The 19086-nt window shown below is 44.1% G+C and overlaps 1 protein-coding gene across 4 annotated transcripts in view; it reads left to right on the top strand.

Annotated features, from left to right (window-relative positions):
- zbtb46 (zinc finger and BTB domain containing 46) overlaps nt 1–18951 on the top strand; it is a 61604-nt gene extending 42653 nt beyond the window's left edge. For 2 of the 4 annotated variants that reach the window (XM_038722392.1, XM_038722391.1), the window contains exons 4-7: nt 3240–3521; nt 8095–8420; nt 9819–9861; nt 9978–12631. In XM_038722392.1, coding sequence (XP_038578320.1) covers nt 3240–3521; nt 8095–8420; nt 9819–9861; nt 9978–10774 — 1448 coding nt within the window. In that variant the 3' untranslated portion in view covers nt 10775–12631. Of the gene's footprint in view, nt 1–3239; nt 3522–8094; nt 8421–9818; nt 9862–9977; nt 12632–13590; nt 13767–14690 lie in introns of those variants that run through there. The other 2 variants (XM_038722394.1, XM_038722393.1) reach the window with 2 other exon arrangements.
- The last annotated feature ends 135 nt before the right edge of the window (nt 18952–19086 follow it).

The raw sequence follows: 19086 nt of genomic DNA, 5'->3' as shown, positions 1-19086 counted from the left end.
CAACACATTTGAAGTATAGTTCAACACACATATCTTTTATTCCAAGGCAAGTCTTATTGCGCTTGTGCTTTTTCCCACTCAAGCCCCCACATAGCTTGCAGCATCGCTCACGCGCACACACACACACACATGCGCAAACACACACATGAACAAAGAGAACCACCATTTCCACATATTTGTCTCTCCTTTTTAAAAGGGGGTTTTATTTAGCATAAATGTTGAAGCCAAGGGTGCCCGGCTACCATGGCAACCAAATTAAACGGAGGATCTCTTCAGAAAGCAGAAATCTAAATTATTCGGACTCTTTTATGAAGGGGAAAATGAAAATTCCCTTCACTGTACAGAGACCGGTGCACTGTAAAGACAGAAGAAAGGGCTAAAAAAGATGAAGAACATGCTATTGTTTTTTTGTATCTGACCATGCCGTTCAAAGTCATATCCCATGCCATTGAAATTCATAGGTTGTCTCATGACAACCAGTATGTTAACCCTCATCCTATGTGCACAAAGGTATGATGTAACAACAGCGTCCTAACCACAGATAAACCTATTGCCTCTGAAAGACATCACAATATGTGTGTCTGCAAATCCTAAACAAAACCCAGCACACGTATGATGAAATCCATAAGCTTCGTGCATGGGATTAGGTGCGACTGTTTCTGGTGCGGTAAATGATTTTATCTGTCGGAACAGGATGAGGTTTAAGTAACACACCATCTATGCAGGGCCCGATAAAGCTTACATAAGTAAAGGATTAAGTAGTATATTCCGATTATTTGGCGCGGAAGCCTGTTTGTGGTCAGCTGAATACTAATTTCTAATATCTCATGCTTAGTCTCGGAAATGTGGCTAAATCCTCAGAAAGCAGAATACTGTATGTTGCACAGCAGAGTGTGTCAGCAGGACAGAGAAAGATACCTTTCCCTAATGCCCAGAACACTGATATTAATGCCACACCTTCATGATATGCGCGCGGAAATCATGAAGCAATCACTTTTCCACAACTCTGCCATTTAATCTGCCACGTGTGACTGAAGCATTGTTACTGTATGACTGCGAGGAGGGCGGACATGTTCCATCTGTAGATGCACGTGTCCAGGGGATGCTGGGAAAAGTGGTCAGGGGTCATTCACTCTTCCAATGGACAGATGAGTGGAGGGAGATAGGGGTCAGAGGTGACCCTCTTTTCTCTCTCTCCCTTTTCGCTTCCTCTCCTTCCATTTGTCTTCCTCTCCTTTCTCCATGTACGTGTGTGTGTGTGTGTGTGTGTGTGTGTGTGTGTGTGTGTGTGTGTTTGTGTGTGTGTGTTTGTGTGCATGTGTGTGTGTTTGTTGTTGGCCCACAGCAGATCTATGTTATTGATTGACTCCTGTGGCTGCTGGGCTGCCCACTGAAGGAGGGGGCAGAGCTCTAATGAATTCCTGCACCTCATGCCCCTTGCGCCAACCCCTACACCCCCTCCTTAATTAACTTTGTGTGTGTGTTTGTGCGGGTGGGACGAGGGTGTGCGTGGATGCATGAGTGTGTGTTTTGTGTGTATCTTCTGTGCTTCCTCCACAGCTCAACACCCCCGCTTCTACACTCCCCTGCCTTTTTTTCTCTTTCTCTATCTCACTCTGTCCGTGACTCCTCTCTTCTTTCTTCATCCCTCCTACTTTATCTCCTCTTTTTATATCTTCCTCTGTGTCTGCTAGTAGTTTCGATGGCCACTGATTACTTCGTATGTATGTCACTCTTATCTGTCACCCCCCCCCCCAACCTCAATATCTCACTCCTATCTCTACACCTTTTTAGATCTATGTGTGTATGTGCAGAGTGTGTATCTATCCATCTGATCTGCAATCATTTATCTATACTGTGCATGAAAAATGACTGACAGTGTCAGACAGAGTGGTCAACATTGACCCAGGAGGCTGGGAAGAGGCTGCATACCCATCGGTATTCCAGACGTGGAAGCAAACTACTGTCGCTGTCACCTTGACTCCCCCTGCAGCAGATGAGCACTAGACTGCACAGGAAACACTTAGCATTACCTGACTGTAGTTAAAATGGACAATAGGGCTATTTTGTTCTCTTGCATCCATTTTATTTTTTCACTCCTTTGCTCTTCCACCTGTTTCTGTTCTCCGCGCCCCCACATCACCCCTATTTCTTGTCTTCACTTTGTTTATCCCCCATTAGCTTTAAGTGTGATTTCAGCTGTCACCGCATGGGCTTTGTGGAACGGTAGACTTATATATTAGGATGTCATAAGGTTTCTGTCCAGAACAGTCACACACAATTATGCGCACACACACATACACACACCCCTTAAGCAACTCGCAAGTATGCATTAGTACTAAGAAGTCTGTGTGTGTTTGTTTTAAGTGTAGACAAGCCATTCTTTAAAAATCTCTAAGCTTGTGATGTGCGTGGTGTGTATTTTTGTCTCCGGCTTTGTTAGAGAAAGCAACCTGTCATCAGTTAAATGTCAATTAGGAGGCAATGAAAGTGTGCCTGTGTGTCCGTATTTGTGTATGTTTGTGTTGAGCGGAGCTGTTGTCAGCAGTGTGGCCTGACAGTCTTGTAGATCTACAGTGGAACCTCCAGCGACATGTCTACTGCTGACAGCTTCTCTACATGCTCCGCTTTCAACGACTGACGGCTAAACACACAGACCTAACGCACACACCACGTCTGCGTCTGCCTTTCTCTCTCTCACTGTCTCCTTATGATCTCCCTGTATTTTTGTTTACTGGTGATGATGAGGTATGTTAGGGAGTCAAGGAGAGAGGGAGAGATGATTCAGAGCAGTGACGTGTTGGTAGACGCAACCGAAATCACCCAGTGTAAACGATGAGTCGGCTGAGAGGTTTGAAAGAATTGTTTTAATATGGTGTTTTTTGGCTTTTTTATTTATTTATTTTTTGCTCAAGCTGCTTATCACTGTCGGGTGACACCTTTAAATTGACAAAGTGACAACTATTAAAGTACAATGTTAGGGTTTTATAGCTCAACCACTATTCCTATTTAGGGTTTCACAAATCCAAGAGTGGCAGGATTTTAACCCTAAAGAGAAGCATGTATTCCCTCAAAACAGCATTGTGTGAAATGTTGTAAGGCATTGTCTTTTACCACCTACTTGAATTTCCCTGCTTTAGTTTGGGTTGGTTTTAAAAAGCCATTTTAATGTCAGTCAGTAATGGTTGCAGAAGGACAGCAGAGCCTCACTCATCTTCTGTTACTTCATCTCTATTCAGGGGCAGACGTGACCGAACCCAACAGCTCAGACAGCCGCGGTGAGCGCCTCGACTTCTTCCTCAAACAGGAAGAGGCTCTCACCACAGAGCCCAGCTACCTGGGTTCCAATGAATCAGAGGATGCTGGGGGAGGAGCTGGGGGTGGCACAATCTCATCTGTAGCCAATCTGAAGGCGGCACTGATGAGTAAGAACAGTCTGCTGTCGCTGCGGGCTGAGATGATGGGAGATGATAACCCCTTGCTGTATGAGTACCTGCCCAAAGGAGGACACTCCCTGTCTTGTAAGTTGCTATTTACTAACACTGTGCTCACACTGATTGTTAAGCCCACACATACACACACGCACACAGCCAGCCACACACCTCATTAAAACTTACAACCCAGGTACACACAAACTGCTTTGAATCTACTAGTGTATTTTTGAGTATCTGCTCATGTGGTCACCTGTGAGACATAAAACATACAGGCTTGATCGCTTTTGACATGAGTATCTTCTGTATTTTTCCTCATCAGCCTCTGTATTTGGATAACTCTGAATGCATGCTTGTGCGTGTGTGCGTGCGTGCGTGCATGCATGCGTGCGTGCGTGCACATGTGTGTGGTGCCACTTGAGTGTGTAAAGGGTTTGTGTGGCAATGCCAGCGATGACTAGTCAGCAGTGACTCAGTGAGAGAACATTTTGCTGGGATCGCTCTCGCTGTCGTGAGAAAATTTGTTTGGTTTTTATGTGACAGCTTCTTTGTGCGTATCAGTGCGTCTACGGCTGTATTTCACAGCAGCAAAATAACACAACGGAACTGCAGGAACTGTTCAGATATTATTTACTTACTGTATTTCAGCACAGACAAAGATGCAGCGATTTGCTCTACACAACTACTACCACACAAACCTCTACATCCTGTTAAAAGGATGGCCCCTTCCAAAGAATAACCACTGAAACATTCATCTATGATAGAGAAATGTGATGTTTGTGAGAGAGAAAATAAATGCTTTATTCAAGTGTTTGTTTACCATGAAATTTCTTTTTTTTTAATTGATGATGCAACCTATATGTGAATAGTTGAATGTTTATGTGTGTTAAGCCTTCAACGACGTTCCTCCATTCTTTGAGAGTCTGAAAATCTCACCATATAGTTCAAATAACAAAATAACTTATATTAGCTAACATGTTTCACTTAAAGCCTCCACTTGCTGTAGAATAAACCGTTTGCTAATTACATCAATATTAGATCAATAAACATCCTTATTTGTGCTTTTGTCCATGTTTTCCTTCTTAATTTTCTATTTTTTTGCCTTCAGTGAGGGTGTTAAACTGTCAGTGTATCTAAGTGTGTATCTCTTTGTGTATGCCAGCATGAGCGTATATTTGCTTCAGTCCACGTCCGCGTGGGCACATTTGTGTGTGTGTGTGTGTGTGTGTTTCTTTGCTTTTACTGGCTAGTAATTGGATCCTTTGTCCCGAGTTCTGCCTGTCTTTGTGAGCGGAAGAAAAGCAAAGGAAGGGTACAACTCCGAGCCTAGTCAGGCCTTTTGAGTTGAGCCCCACTCACCTACAAAATAAAAGACAGGGCCAAGACTGAATAGACCAAAACACACTTTCACAGTTGCACATACGCGCTCACACACGCACGTCCCATCACATCACCCCTTTTGTGTAAGTGTTAAATGTGTGGGATTGAGATGTTTCTGTTGGCTTAAAGAGGAGAATCAGATGCTGTCACAGCACAGATAGACAGCCTCACAAGCTCCAGAAAAGAGAAGGAGAGGCTTTTTGATACACACTCACACTTTACAGCCTTGACTATATGAATAGGAAATTTGGAGAATTCAGAGAATGTTAATCATTTGCTCCCTGCATAGGGAAAAAACACGCTGAATGAGTCTTATAGCTGTATTTCAGTTGTCACCAAAGAAACGTCTGGGAGGTTTTTGGTTAGCCGAACCTTATTTTGAATTCCCTGCACAATAGGGGTTGGGGAAATGGGCTTGTCGAGATGGCCAGCAACATCCCCTCCCTCCCCGGGTCTGTCACTGTGTCTAAATGAGGACAGAAAATAAACAAACACTGTACCTCAGATTACTGGGCGGAGGATAAGTCTGCCTGGTTTGACAGATCGCTGCTCCCTGCCTCCCTCCCTCCATTCAGCCCTCTTTCCCCCCTCCTCCTGTTCTCCTCCCTGCTTCTCCTTCACCCCTGCTTAACATCCTTCCTGTCCTTTTTTTCCCTCCCATACTCCTCCTCACGGCATCCATCCCTCCCTCCCTCCATTTATTTCTCCTTCACCCCTCCTTAACACTCATCCCTCACACTCTCCCCTCCCTCTCTCCCCTTCTGGCCGGTTCCTGTAGTTCCTCCGTATTTGTCTCACTCCTGTCTCTTTCCCCCTCTTTTACTTCAGCTGTATCAAAGTATGGCGGTTTAAAATCCTGGGAAAGTATTGATCTAGGCAGAGAGTAGGTAGAGCAAGGTCACCTGGCCCAATTCAAGAGAGACCACTGAATATCAGCAAAGAGCCTTGACATACAGCATCTGCCCCCCCCCCCCCCATTCTCTCTTTCTTTCTCTATAATTGGCTGTTTAATAAATCATGTTTCTCCTAGAAGATCCATACATCCAAAAATCGGCCCAAACGGAGAATCAATGTACTACAGCGTAACTACTGAATACCTCAACTTGTTGACAGGGCTTACAATTCAAATGCACAGCCCTCCCTCTTTGCTATCCTTTGCATGGGCCACGGAGAACATATAGTGACCAGCCTGTACGTCAATCAGCCTCCTGAATCCAATTAAGATCATTGGGATTTGGCCCCGCTGCCCCTTTTGTGCGTCAGACAATCAATCCCAAACATCGGATTTCATAGGACCATCCTGCACACAAACCTGTCCTCCACGTACCGGCTGTGAAGAACATCCAATTAACTATAGGGATCATACTGACATTATTGAACTTTTCTCTCCACTGCCTGCCCTCATCATTTCACATCCACTTTTGAAAATTTACTCTCCCTGTACAGTAGCTCCCAGTGGCTCCTTAGCTACTCTCCAGTGGTTTTATGATTTTTATTTATGATTGTGATACAAACTTTGCCAGTCTGTTGCAAGAGACTTTAACATTTGGATCCTAACAAACACCTTTGCATCTCTTTTTGAAAACAAGAGGAAAGGAAGAGCAGTAATGGTCTTTGTAAAAGTAGAATCAATACACAAGAGATAGTAATAACTTTTAAATCGGGGAGTGGGATATATATATATATATATATATATATATATATATATATATATATATATATATAATTACCTGCAGGAGATACATATCAGAAAGCCAAGTTTGCTTTTCTTCATCATTTTTTTTTTTAACAGTAAAAGGAGAGTAAAACTGCCCAGAGATCATTGCTAACAGGCCATCATTAAGCCTGGCTATTTCCCTCTAATAGACTTACCAAGTTTTAGTTGATTAGCTATAGGCAATTGGTCAGTAACATTAGAATAATTGCTTCCCTTAACAGACCGTATAAGTCCTGATCCCATTCTGGTGGCAGGTGAAGGAGAGGACACAGGTTGTATTTTAGTTCCTCCACCATCTTTTCGTGTTTAAGTAATTCAGTTATTCCACATTCATATATTTTTCCTCTTTTCTATCACTCTTGTTGCTGTGCAGTGAGTCAGCCTGCTGTTATTTGTATTCTTTACAGCTTGCCAGACACGACTGCAATATTAAACTCAGTGGGACAAGATTTGCAAAAAAATTATAGTCGTATGTCGGAATTCTTCAGGAGGCTTGAACCAAGGCTGTTTAACGCGGCCGACATAGTTATTCCATTTCCTAAGAAGTGTCCACTGCCGGAGCACCATTTGTTAATGAGCTGCTCTGTCTCACCTGTAGCTCATCCCTTTACTCTCTGTCTCCATTTCTTCTTCCCTGTTACTGTTGTTCCTCCCGCCGCTGCTGGGGGTGGGGAGAAGAGGAGATGGGGAGTTGAGCATTTGTATGTGTGCTCTCAGTAAGTGGGAGTGGGGAGTTTCGGGCGCGGTAGTTTAACATTCCAGGAATCCGTCCACGGTTGAGCCTCATGGTTGTGTGATTCTGTCTGTTGTGCAGAGGAGGGCAATGAATGGCTAACCCACTGCATAACTCTGGAGACATTCCCCAAAACGCTGCCCACACTCGCACATACTCATATACGCACACACACAATCCAGAACAACCTGCCACACATTCTTTGATTCATATGTACTATAAGAAAAAGAGATGCACTCTGAGTATCAGAAAAAAAGCTACTGTGTGAATAGTTATGGAGAGCTAAAGGCTCTGCTAGAAATTTGAGATTCTCCATCCAGCATGCCTCAACTTGTTGCTGGTAAACATCTTACATGGTCGATATAGTCGTCCTTTACCCTCCGTGTACAAAAAGTCTTCACTTAAGCTGCAAGATGGCTCCTCTCCAAAACAATCTCCCTCCACGCTACAGGATCCTCGAGCCCTCTCCTTATATGCATTATACTCGCTCACTGACAGAACATGCACACTCTCTCTCGCAAAACACACACACACACACACGTTGCCATCCTCTGCGCACGCATGTGGGTGGAAGGAGAAGGAGAGCAGAGGAGCGAAAGAAAAAGAGAGAGAAAGCGAGAAGAGAAGCCCTAACCCTTTCCCCTCGGCTGGTGGAAAGTGAAACTTCAGAGTTTTTCTTCCTCCCCCTCTCCATAGTGTTTGATAGTGTAGCACTGGCAGCCTCTATGTGCCCCCCTGCCCACTCTCTCCCGTTGTGTTCTGGTGGCCAGCTGCTAGCAGAGTTGCAGTTGTACGTGAGTGGGTGGGTGAGACTCGTTTCCTGTGCTCCTCAGGGCTCCGCTCCAACAACTACTGCAGCACGCTCCGGCCAGGGGCCACAGGGGCCACTATTCATAACAAACAGGGGGCTGGCTCCTCTCCTCCTCCTCCTCTTCCTCCTCTTCCTCCTCATCTTCCACCATCATCATCTTCACCACCACCAATACCGCCATCATCAACATCAGCATACTGCCCACCCATCCAACCCACGCCACTGTATCCCTCTGAGCCCCGGCCCCTGGAGGCCCCAGGTCTGTGGGCTGGGGCACCCCCGCTGCGCTCACAAGGGTCAGACATGGAAAAGGCCCCCAAGGGCCCGGAGCCCTCCGCCGTGCCTGAGGTAAGCATACAGAGCCTGGCTCATCTCTAGGGCGGAGGCTGTTCTCTGGGTACCGCTTCTCCAGTCTGATAAATGTTTGTAAGTGAGTGAGTGGAGATAAGCATCCAGGGGGCAGCTTCACCTTGTATCTGCAAAGACGCTGAGAGGGGTTGAGGTGATGGTGAATATAAAGTGACCAGTGACGTGGGGGGAGGGTGGGGCTGTGGGTCTTTATGAGGAGAAGTGGAGGTTAATGGGGTTATTTTTCATCATTGAAAAGTCTTTTTTACATACACAAGCACATCACCGCTCAACCCCTCTCTGTGTCTCACTCTCTCTGTGGAATCTGGCATATTTCCTGCAACACTGGAGGAGAAACGCTGTTTTCTTTTGTTTGTCCTTCTTTTTCTGTGTGCTTTGTTTGTGCTCTCTTCCTTTCAGATTTCCAGTTCTTCACTCTTGTCTCCCTTTTCATATAATCTTTTTTAATATAGCTAGACCCAAAATTCACCGCCCAAACCAAGAGTCTTTGCTCAGCAATAGCGGTAATGTATTTTATAGTGGTCACTTTAGAGATGACACATCTAGTCACAAAGGCAGCGCGTGCTTAGAGATGGCAGATAACGGGGAAGGTAGTGAGATGAGACTAGAGTAGAATCAATACAAGTAGACAATGAGAGGTTTGCTCTCGCAGCCCAGGAAATTGTTTGTTCTGTTCAGTTTGTGTGTGTCTGTGTGTGTGTGTGTGGGCGTGTGTGTGTGAGCATGTGTGGATGTGAGTTTTGTGCCAGTCTGCGTGAGTACACCGTGTGTGCGGGTGAGCATTTAGGAGCAGCATTTGATTTCAGCGGACCTGCCTCCCAACAAGCCTCCCTATCTCTACGGACAAGCCATCTGTTTGCCCAGTGCATGGTGTTCTGTTCTTAGAGAGGAGGAGGAGGAGGAGGAGGTGGAGTGTAGGGGCCGAGGAAATGGGTAGGGGGGGTGGAGGAATGGCAGGAGCATGGAGTAGATGGAGGGAAGACTAGAGTTAGGTTGACAGGAAAGAGAGGGGACAGGTGCATATCATATTGTGAATACTGTAGATCAACCTAACTGCTCATTCTAAGTGTCATAGGACCGCCCTAGCATCCAGGAACCGTCAGCTATTTACAAGAGTTTTTCTGTTTTTGCCTGCTTATCTTTAACAATTTATCTGTGTCTTTAAATCATTCTGATCTGTCATTTCTCTTCCCTCATTTTTTTTCCTTTTCTGTTTGCATGTTTTTGTTTCTCTGTTTCTCACATGTGTGATTAAAAAACAGGTAGTCTTCACAGCTTGTCTCACCTGCCTGCCTCCTGCATGCCCAGACAACATTCCATACACGCTGTATAAATGTGCATGTGTGTGTGACATAATGGGATGTTTTGTGCCTACAGGAGGGGGTAAAAGACAAAGAAGACGTGAAGGAATACAGCCCAGGTATGGTTTTAGGCTTTAAAGGAGTCGTGCCTAGAAAACTTCAGAGAGAGTTTGTACCTTTTGTTCTTCCTCTATTTCTCTCACTTTCACTCTCACTCTCCTTCTCGCTATCTCAGTTTTGGAAGGTGACCAGTCTCCTGTCGAGAGGGATCAGATGGGAGAGGAGAGCTATGCTGGTGGCTTGACTGTGCCTGTGTCAGTGTCCGTGGCTGGCAGAGGGACTAAAGGGCTGATGGTGGTGGGCCAAGATGCTGGGTCAGGGAAAAGAGACCTGCCGGAGTCCGGTGCCTGGCCCTCACAGGGGTTCGCCTGCTCCCTGTGCAAACGGCTGTTCAGCAGCCTGGAGCATCTCAGGCAACACGAGTACTGCCACACCCTATCTCTGATGGCCTTGTCCCTGGACTGGCCAAGCTTGCAGAGTCTGCCCCACCAACCTACCCAGCCCCATCACCAGTCACAATCCCAGCCTCTCTTCCAACGGTCTCTCTACCGCCCTGCGTTGGCCGAGCCTACGCCGGGCCGCTACCTCTGCTCCCATTGCCCCGCCAGCTTCACCCTCAAATCCAATGCAGACCGACACGAGAAGACCGTTCACCTCAAGAAGAAGCTGATGCAGTGTGTGTATTGTCTGAAACACTTCCGAGACCGCACAGACCTGCACAGACACCTGTCCTCCGTGCACTCCAAAGAGAGAGGGCATGTCTGCCCTGCCTGTGCCAAGGCTTTTAGCACCCAGAAAAACCTGGCGACACATGTTAAAGTGTGCTGCCAGGTGGGGTCAATGCCAGGACCTATACTGGGAGGCAGCACTGGGATGGAAGCGTCTCAGGGTGGGGGGATAGATTCACTGTGGTGGCTTTCTCAAGAGATGAAAGTTGACAATCATAATCTCAGTATCAATGTGGAAAATTGAGACTGGGTTTAGAGGGAAGAATTCCTTTTACAATTAAATGTTTGTTGACGTGATTTTAAATGGACACTTTTTTTTTTACAACTGGTCAAATTTTAATGCTTTTATATTATTTTTAAACAGGTTAACCATGAATTGACAGCTTACATGTCAATAATGCACAATTACTATGCAAAGCTAATCTGTTTAAACAACTGACTGAACTTATATGTAGATCTGTTTTTTAAATTATCTTTAGGTTTGTGAATAGTTTGAGTGTGCATTGATTGGAACCCTAACCAGGTGTACTACTTTCCATTGCGATGCCAGGTGGAGAGACGGGAGGGCGTATTTCCACCTCCCAGACCTAAACCACTTGTCTGGTTCTCTGTCGCCAGTCACCAGTCTGACTAAACTCTTCTCTCCTTTTTAGGCAGAGAGATCTTTATCTTTGTGTCCACCACTGCATTAGGGGCACAAAGACACTCAGACACAGTTCATATCTGCCAGGCATTACTGTGGCTCACAGCACACACAACCACACCACCTGCAGGAACTTTGCAGAATTGCAGCATGAGAGCAGAATAACGATCCAAAGGAAACTGTATCTGTTGCCAGTGGTAGTGCCCCTATTAATTATTGATATTAAAAATTTGCATAAAACTTAATGGAATATAAAAATAAAAAAAACATTGAACTCAATGAAAAAAGAAAAACAAAGTCATTATATCAGTTCCACCTCCACTGGACACGTAGAAGCTTGTCCTCAGTCATCAGTCTGACATGATTACCTACAGTCAGTGCTGTCAGATCTGTGCAGATGGAGGGGATGTGCCAAACAAGACAAAGCTAGCTAAAACAATAGCCCAGTAGCAGCTCAGATGGGGGTTGGGTGGTGTCATTTTCTCTCTCTCTCTCCCTCTGTCCATGTCCTTAGTCCCAGATCTGTAAGTCTTTGAGTGGCTCAGTGTGGCTAGAGTTGGACAGTAATTGGTCCTTCATGGCTCCGGCCCTTCTTAACCCCTGACCCTTCATCTGAAGAGGAAGTGGGGACCAAGGGGCAGATGCCCTTTTTGAGCTTAGTGATGTCACCGCTACAGACAGATGATGGTGTGGTTGTGAGCACAGGGTAGAAAATGGAGGATCAAGGGAGACAAATGGGAAACGCAGGAGAGGAAAAAGGGAGATTGCGAAGGCAGAGTGAGGCGGAGGGTGTTGCAGAGCCGCAGGATATTGGAATCAGAATGAACACTGGCTTCAAAATCATTGCTAATGTAAATTCACACCCATTTCTGCCAACATTTTCTCCCTTGAGTTTACAGCAGGCCTTTACCCTATGACTAGAAACCAAGATATTTTCTTGACACAGCTCTGGTATTAAAGTTTATTGTGTACACCCATACTGTGAATACTACACCCAAAGGGAAGACAACCACCTGTGTTTCCTCTAATATTCCATGGCCCCTCCCAACACACTGAACTGTGATTTCTGTGTGCTCAGTAAAAGCAGAACTAGGGAACGATTGGGAATATATCCCCTTGCTGTTGTGTATACACAGGGAACTCCCGAATGCCAAATCCCTTCTAATACAAAATTCCATTTCTCAGGTAGCACACTCTGTCCCTGCCAGCAGCTGAAACAGACTGGCAGGCTCAGAGAAGTCAGGAACTAATCAGGAACTCGGCAGAGCTAGCCATTGAGGGGAAATGGCAAATACTGTGCTGCTGTTGTGTGTTGTTGTAAATATTGAAAGATATCCTATTCTAGATTATGAATTTTCTCACTGACAAAACCCCATGTACTGTACTGTATGTGCTTTTCTAAACAGGATGATATTCTGCTTGTAGTTGTAATTAAACTGTGATGGGAAAATGGGAAAACTTCTCTGTAGTTTTTGTCGTTTTATGTGAGTGTGTATGTGTGTCAGGCGCACATTCACACAATCACAAAATCCCTGTCTTTGTCTTTGCATTCTAACTTGCCACCCTTCAAAAATGTGAATAGGATACTCAAATCTTGTTGTGCAGTTGATGTGTGCTTGCATGTTTTTGTGCTGTCGAATGTTTAATCAGAGCAGAAGTCGATTTGGAGGTAATTATATTGTATCACTTAAAGCATATAACCCTGAACTGTTGTGTTTGAACCCCCCACCCCCCCTCTCCTGTATTTGCATTAGTGTGTGTTGTGCTTGTGTACTGATCTCTTACGATCTTACGATGTACTATATGCCTTGACTGTAAAGTTGCGCACACATTTGCACATCTCACACACACACACACACACACACACACACACACACACACACACACAGCATCTGTTTACTTGGATGCCCTTCACCTGGCTTAACTACTATTTAAGTCTAGACCTTGAGATAATTGGCTTACCAGACCTCTCCAGAAGATTGGGACATGGTATTATCAGTAGTTTTTGTTGGTTTTATTTATTTTTTGCTGAAGCCTCCCTTTGTGTGTGTGATTTTATTTCCAAACCTACTTGTCATTGTCTTTGTTTGTCTGTCTGTGTTTTTTGCTGTCCATATCAGAGACCTTCTAGAGCAACTAAGGCAGACTGACTGTTGTGTTGTGTTTATAGTATCTCTTTGCCTTTATTGCTTTAGTATGGAGGAAGAGCTGTTGCCAGGGCAACTGTAGCTTTGACTGGGATTGGGGTGGCCATGGGAATTGATGGTACATTTCTAGACCTTGCCGCTAATTAAATGTAATAACTGAAAAGTGACGTCTCGGTTTGTTTAAACGAGCTTCATTCAACACTAATTTTTTTTCCCTCTTCTCCTTTTTTCTCTCCCCACCGTCCCTCCCCTCCTTCCTTCTCTCCACAGTGAATGACTTCACGGTCATCCGGAAAAAGTTCAAGTGCCCCTACTGCAGTTTCTCTGCTATGCACCAGTGCATCCTAAAGAGGCACATGCGCTCCCACACCGGTGAGAGGCCCTACCCCTGTGAAATCTGTGGCAAGAAGTTCACCAGAAGGGAGCACATGAAGAGGCACACACTGGTGAGTGCAGCTATACGATCACCATTAGGGGGCAGTAAATCAGACCAGGTTTTCCCATTAATCAACAAGACTATGGCAGCTGCCACAGTCTACTTTGTTCCGCCATAGTTTCAAAATGAACTGAAAATATTTTTACACTTTTCATAATAACATTAAAGACCTCTAACGTTGTGTTTTGCTTGAACAGCTTGGAGTGTATCCACTGTCACTCGTTTGTGAAACGTGATTAAGCTAGCCTAAATTGGGGTGCACGAGTATTCAAGTCTTTATGGTAACTCCACTGACACAGAGCAGAGCAAGCTGAGATGCAGGGTTAAGCGACTTTCTTCTGTCATTTTCTCTCCTTACAAAGACAAGTGCTGCAGTATGAGAATCTTACCTGAAGAGAGGCTATGAAGTCTTCATTGTACGCGATACGAAAACCACATACAATATAATTTATCAAATTGCATCGGACTCAAGGATACACATTTTCAAAATAAGGTGTTAACACAATGTATTGAGAGCCTAAGTCTCTCCCCTTCCGGTAGACCGCCATGGGACCTTACTTTGGAAAAAATATGTCAAGTCAATGGCAAGAGACAACTAATTTTTTAATCCCGTTTGAATTGTGCTCCAAATTACACATATGATGATGGTGAATTTAAAAGTAATGAAAGTCGCAGTTTGATGTAAAACTGGACTAAATTATCTTTTAAATTGACAAACACCATATGTGTAATTCAGGGCACAGTTCAACCAGGATAAAAAAATAAGTTGTCTGTCGCCATTGACTACTGTACATATTTTTCCCGAAGCGAGGGACTTAGGCTCTATATGGCAGGAAATAAGATTAATTGGATTATATTCACTGGAAGTATAAAACATGACGTTATATCATTGCCGTAAATTAAAATGTGAAAATGATTTGTTTCCGTCCAACAGGTCCACAGCAAAGACAAGAAGTATGTGTGTAAAGTGTGCAGCCGGGTCTTCATGTCAGCAGCCAGCGTAGGAATCAAACACGGCTCACGTCGTCATGGTGTCTGTGCCGACTGCTCTGGCCGGGGCATGGCGGCGCTGCTGGACCACAACGGGGAGGTGGGAGGAGACATCTCTCCAGAGGAGGAGCTGTATCCTGGCGATCGTTTCCATGATGACCAGGCGGAGTGCGATGGTGACGGAGACGGGGAGGAGGAGATGATGGTCGAAGGGGACGGGGAGATGATGGGAGAAGGGGAGGAGGAAGGAGGGAAGTGGAAGGACTCGGGGATGGCCACCGAGGCACATGGAGCACTGGACAATGAAAAGGAGGAAAGTGACTCCTCGGCACAGGAGGGGGAGCAGCAGAACGGGAGTGAGGAGAGGGACTTCGCCTGGATCTCCTAGAACCTGTCAGGCTCCCGCTAGTGGCTCGTCAACCAATCTCTGAAGATCTCTTGCGATGATCTCTCGGGCAGAATCCTCTGCTCTATTTACCCATTCGTCCCACCGTGGGCAGGCCTTCCTTTGAATGGAAATGCTGTAGGGTGATGCGCGACAATGATCTAAAACCATTATGAGTAACACACTCAAATGCACGTACATACGCAAACACAAACACACAGACACACTTAGGCTATTCTCAACCTTGACTGCCATAGTAGAAGAAGAGTGGTCAAGAGATGGCTCAAGTGCAAGGCTTTTTCTGCTTACCTCCTTTACTTCTGATGCAGTGTTTTTTGTTTTTCTTTTTCTTGAGGGTTCAGGCCAGAGTCCAGTAGTTTTCTACTCTGTCACAACAGGAATCAACGAGGACGCTGCCAAGGACATGGCCAACGCTAGACTGCAACTTTGTATGTTTGCCATCACAATCACCATGGAAACCAAGGATCACAGACAGTGTAGGGAAATAGCCGGGAGGGGAGGGTAGGGTGTCTTGGTCCCACCTCGGCTGCAATGTTTCTGGGGAAAGTGTCTCTCTACGAGTCTAAATCTATTGCAAAGCTACGTGTGTCAGAGGAGCCGGCAGCCCAAAGGCACATTGTTGATGCAGAGTCCTACTGCCACAGACTTGCACTTTAATGACAACTGACTCCTATCAAAGCCCTGAACCCGTGGTTTACATTTTTGATCTGATCTTTACTTACCTAAACAACTCGGTGACCGCACCTACCTTTAAGGATATACTTTATGTCCTCTTGACTGTTATCACGATATAGAAATCACTGAATCTTTGTGCAGATTGCTGTTTATATAGCCTATGCCTTTCAGTGGGGTCCTTAATCTTTTCTTCACTTAAGTTTACCACACAGTTTCTATCAATCCATTCCAACAAATACTGGAGATTTGACTAATGTACATACGATTTTTTGAATTTACAAGGGGAGTCGAGTGAGTGTGAGACAGAGAGAGACTGAAAGAGACTTTTGCGGTTTATACACAAAGTGGACACCAGTTTCTGCTTCCCTGTTTGGAAAATCAACACAAATTGCCAACAGTGGATCCACATGACCTACACTATAAACTCTTTCTTTCTCTCTCGCTGTCTCTGGAGGTTGCGATGATAGGACCTGAGAGCCACGTCTCTCACACTTAAGGAGGGGCTGCCATTTGTTTAATTAAAAACGGTTCTTTATTTCTTTTCTTTTTGTCCCCTGTTTCTGTCTTGGTCAGTCATGTAATTCCATTTTCTCAACACAGAATATGCAGACTATCTCCGTGGTTTATCTTTCTTTTTGGTGATATGTTTTCTCTGGCTTTGTGCGGCGAAAAGAAGAGGATCAAAATTGTGCTTGAAATTCCAAGTTTGATATTCGTAGAGAGTGTAATATTAATTTGTTTTAACAGCTATTTATTGAAAAACCTGTTTGTGCATTCCTAATTTTTGAGAAGTCCCCCCCCCCCCCTCTTTGTGTTGGTGGAACAGGATGGGTGTTTGTATGCAAGAATGTTTGAGTGTCCAGTGTCCCAAAAAAAAGTCTATCTTGATTTCTTAAGATTATTTCTATGTTAATGACAATTCAAGTGAGGTAGATGACGTGTCTTCTTCTTATGATTATCAGAACTATGATTACTGTTGTTGATGTTACTATTATTAATTATTATTAAGTGCTGGATGCTAAGCTTTATTGTGTTTTCTTTTTTTTTTGACATTTTATATCTTGTATGAGAAAAAAAAGCTTTTATACTTTGCCTTGTTGTGGACAGCAAGCCATGGGGCTTTTATCAACCTTTTCTTGTGCCAGTTTACTCTTTTTCTGTCGTATTTGCTTTTTTACCAAGGGGGAAAACAATTTCACTGTCAAACTTCTCTGTTAGATATTGATTAAAACATATATTCAGCACACGCTTTTGCATCACTAATGTACACTAATTGATTAATATCAAACCAAAAACAATCTAGTACCTTGTATACATGAAGTGCTTTTGTTTCAGTGTGTGTGTGCAGGTGCTTTTTGGATTTATTGTTGTGGTTAACAGATTTGTTGTTGGGTTGTTTTTATTTTTTGGAACCTGTCACTATTTGTCACGGGGGGGGGGGGGGCACATCTTATGGTATTATTGTGAATATGAAGGGCTGTGTGAAAGGACCAGCTAGATTTAGAAGACCGCATCTTTAAGAGCAAGCTGATTTTCTTTTTTCTAGTTTCTACTGCCTCATGCCTCGCATGACACACAATCAAGTAGAAATGCAGCATGCGGGCAGAACACTCATCTAAGACAGCTGAGTGTTGAGTCTACATGCTCTATTTCTATCTGCCAGTGTTTTACTGGCTTGACTCTAGGTCATTTACATAAAGGGAAAGTGAGCACTGCAGCAGTAACTCTGGGAAACATTTTGTTGCCAGTGCTGGTTGCACACATCAGGCCTCTCTGCTACAGGTGCCATGGACTGCACATCCCATTAACTCCCACTGAGAAAGAGTACAATGCGATTTGTGATGCTTTCTTCATGTCTGGCAACTGTCTTTATTTTATTTCTGTTATTTATTGTGTTTTTGTTGACCCATTTATCAAAAAAGTTGTAATTTTTTGGGTGAAAAAAAGACAAAAGACAATGGGGTAGGATTTTTATGAATGTCAATGGTGGGTGTGGAAGGAGCCCATGATCGGTGACAAATCTCTGTCCTGTGGTGCCGATGAGCCCACTGAGAGACATCTGGATGTATGTCTGACTCCCCGGCCCCTGCGCTCTTCTCACGACCTGTACTGTATGTGTCCTCCCTCATACTGGGTTGTACTTCAGGAAAACGTCTGCCATCAACCCCTCAATATGTGCCTCAATGACATTTCACCTGTGTGCTTGTGAGAGATGTGTTTGTGTCGACGGATAGAGATTACTAAAATGCGACCGATCAGATTAGAAGTGCAAAATGTTTTTGAGGATAAAACTTCAAAGAGACAAATCGTGATGGGCGACGAGATTCTCCTTCCCACTGTGTGTTGATGAACTTTTGTGCCCTGATTCTGTGGTCTTAACTGCATGCCTGTGCTCATTTTGTCATACCAAAGCGACGTCTTCGGCATCTGCACACAACTGTCTCATTCCACATGATGCAAAACTGGAACTATTTGCTCTATTGCAGATGAATATGGGTATTCTTAGACGTGTACAAATTGCAATCCTCATTTAGCCTGTATAGCTTGATTCACACGTGCAAATCATGAAGCCATAGATATGGGTATATCTATATTATACTATATTTCAAAATTGGCGCTTTTTACTTTACATTTTGTTCTTCTACTAAGAGTGATGTGTGTGTATACCTTCATATATATGAATTTATATTGCTATTATATATTATTTATTTTCTCAAGTTTCAGAGGGTCTTTAATTTGTAAAAGGTCGCACTTGAAGCTTGAGTTTTGTTTATTTTCATTGGGAATACTGTTCAATATGATACTGACTTTATATTGATGATTATCATAAACCTGTGTTTGTAACAAAATGTGTTAAATAATCAAAAAAACCTGTCCTGTTTTTACACCTGTTTTGTTTTGGGCAGATTTAAGTGCTCTTGTGCAGATATTTTTCGGTTGATAGTATTGATCACAAAACATTTTTACAGTCAACCATGAGCCTCCTGTTTTGATGTTGGGGCAGAGCCTGCCGGCCGCCAAGCCTCTTTTTAACTTCATGTTTAGTGGAAGAATTAGCTTGATTATTATTTGCAAAAACCAATCAGTCTCAATAAATTTTGAAATTGCTGCTGTAAAGAAGTGACCAATGTGTGCTCTGCCTTCTTTTTTACACCTGTTGGGAGGGTTAAAGGGACTAGTGTTGTCATAACCACCAACTGTCCAAAAGGGGGCAGAAAAGACAAGTCAAAGAAAGAAGACACAAAGGAATGACTTCTCT

The sequence above is a fragment of the Micropterus salmoides genome, unplaced genomic scaffold (assembly GCF_014851395.1).
Source record: "Micropterus salmoides isolate LMB-PRFRI ecotype aquatic unplaced genomic scaffold, ASM1485139v1 Ms_hic_scaffold_16, whole genome shotgun sequence".
Classification (NCBI taxonomy): Eukaryota; Metazoa; Chordata; class Actinopteri; order Centrarchiformes; family Centrarchidae; genus Micropterus; species Micropterus salmoides.
The sequence above is the reverse complement of the archived record's forward strand: the minus strand, read 5'-3'. Positions and strand labels throughout refer to the sequence as shown.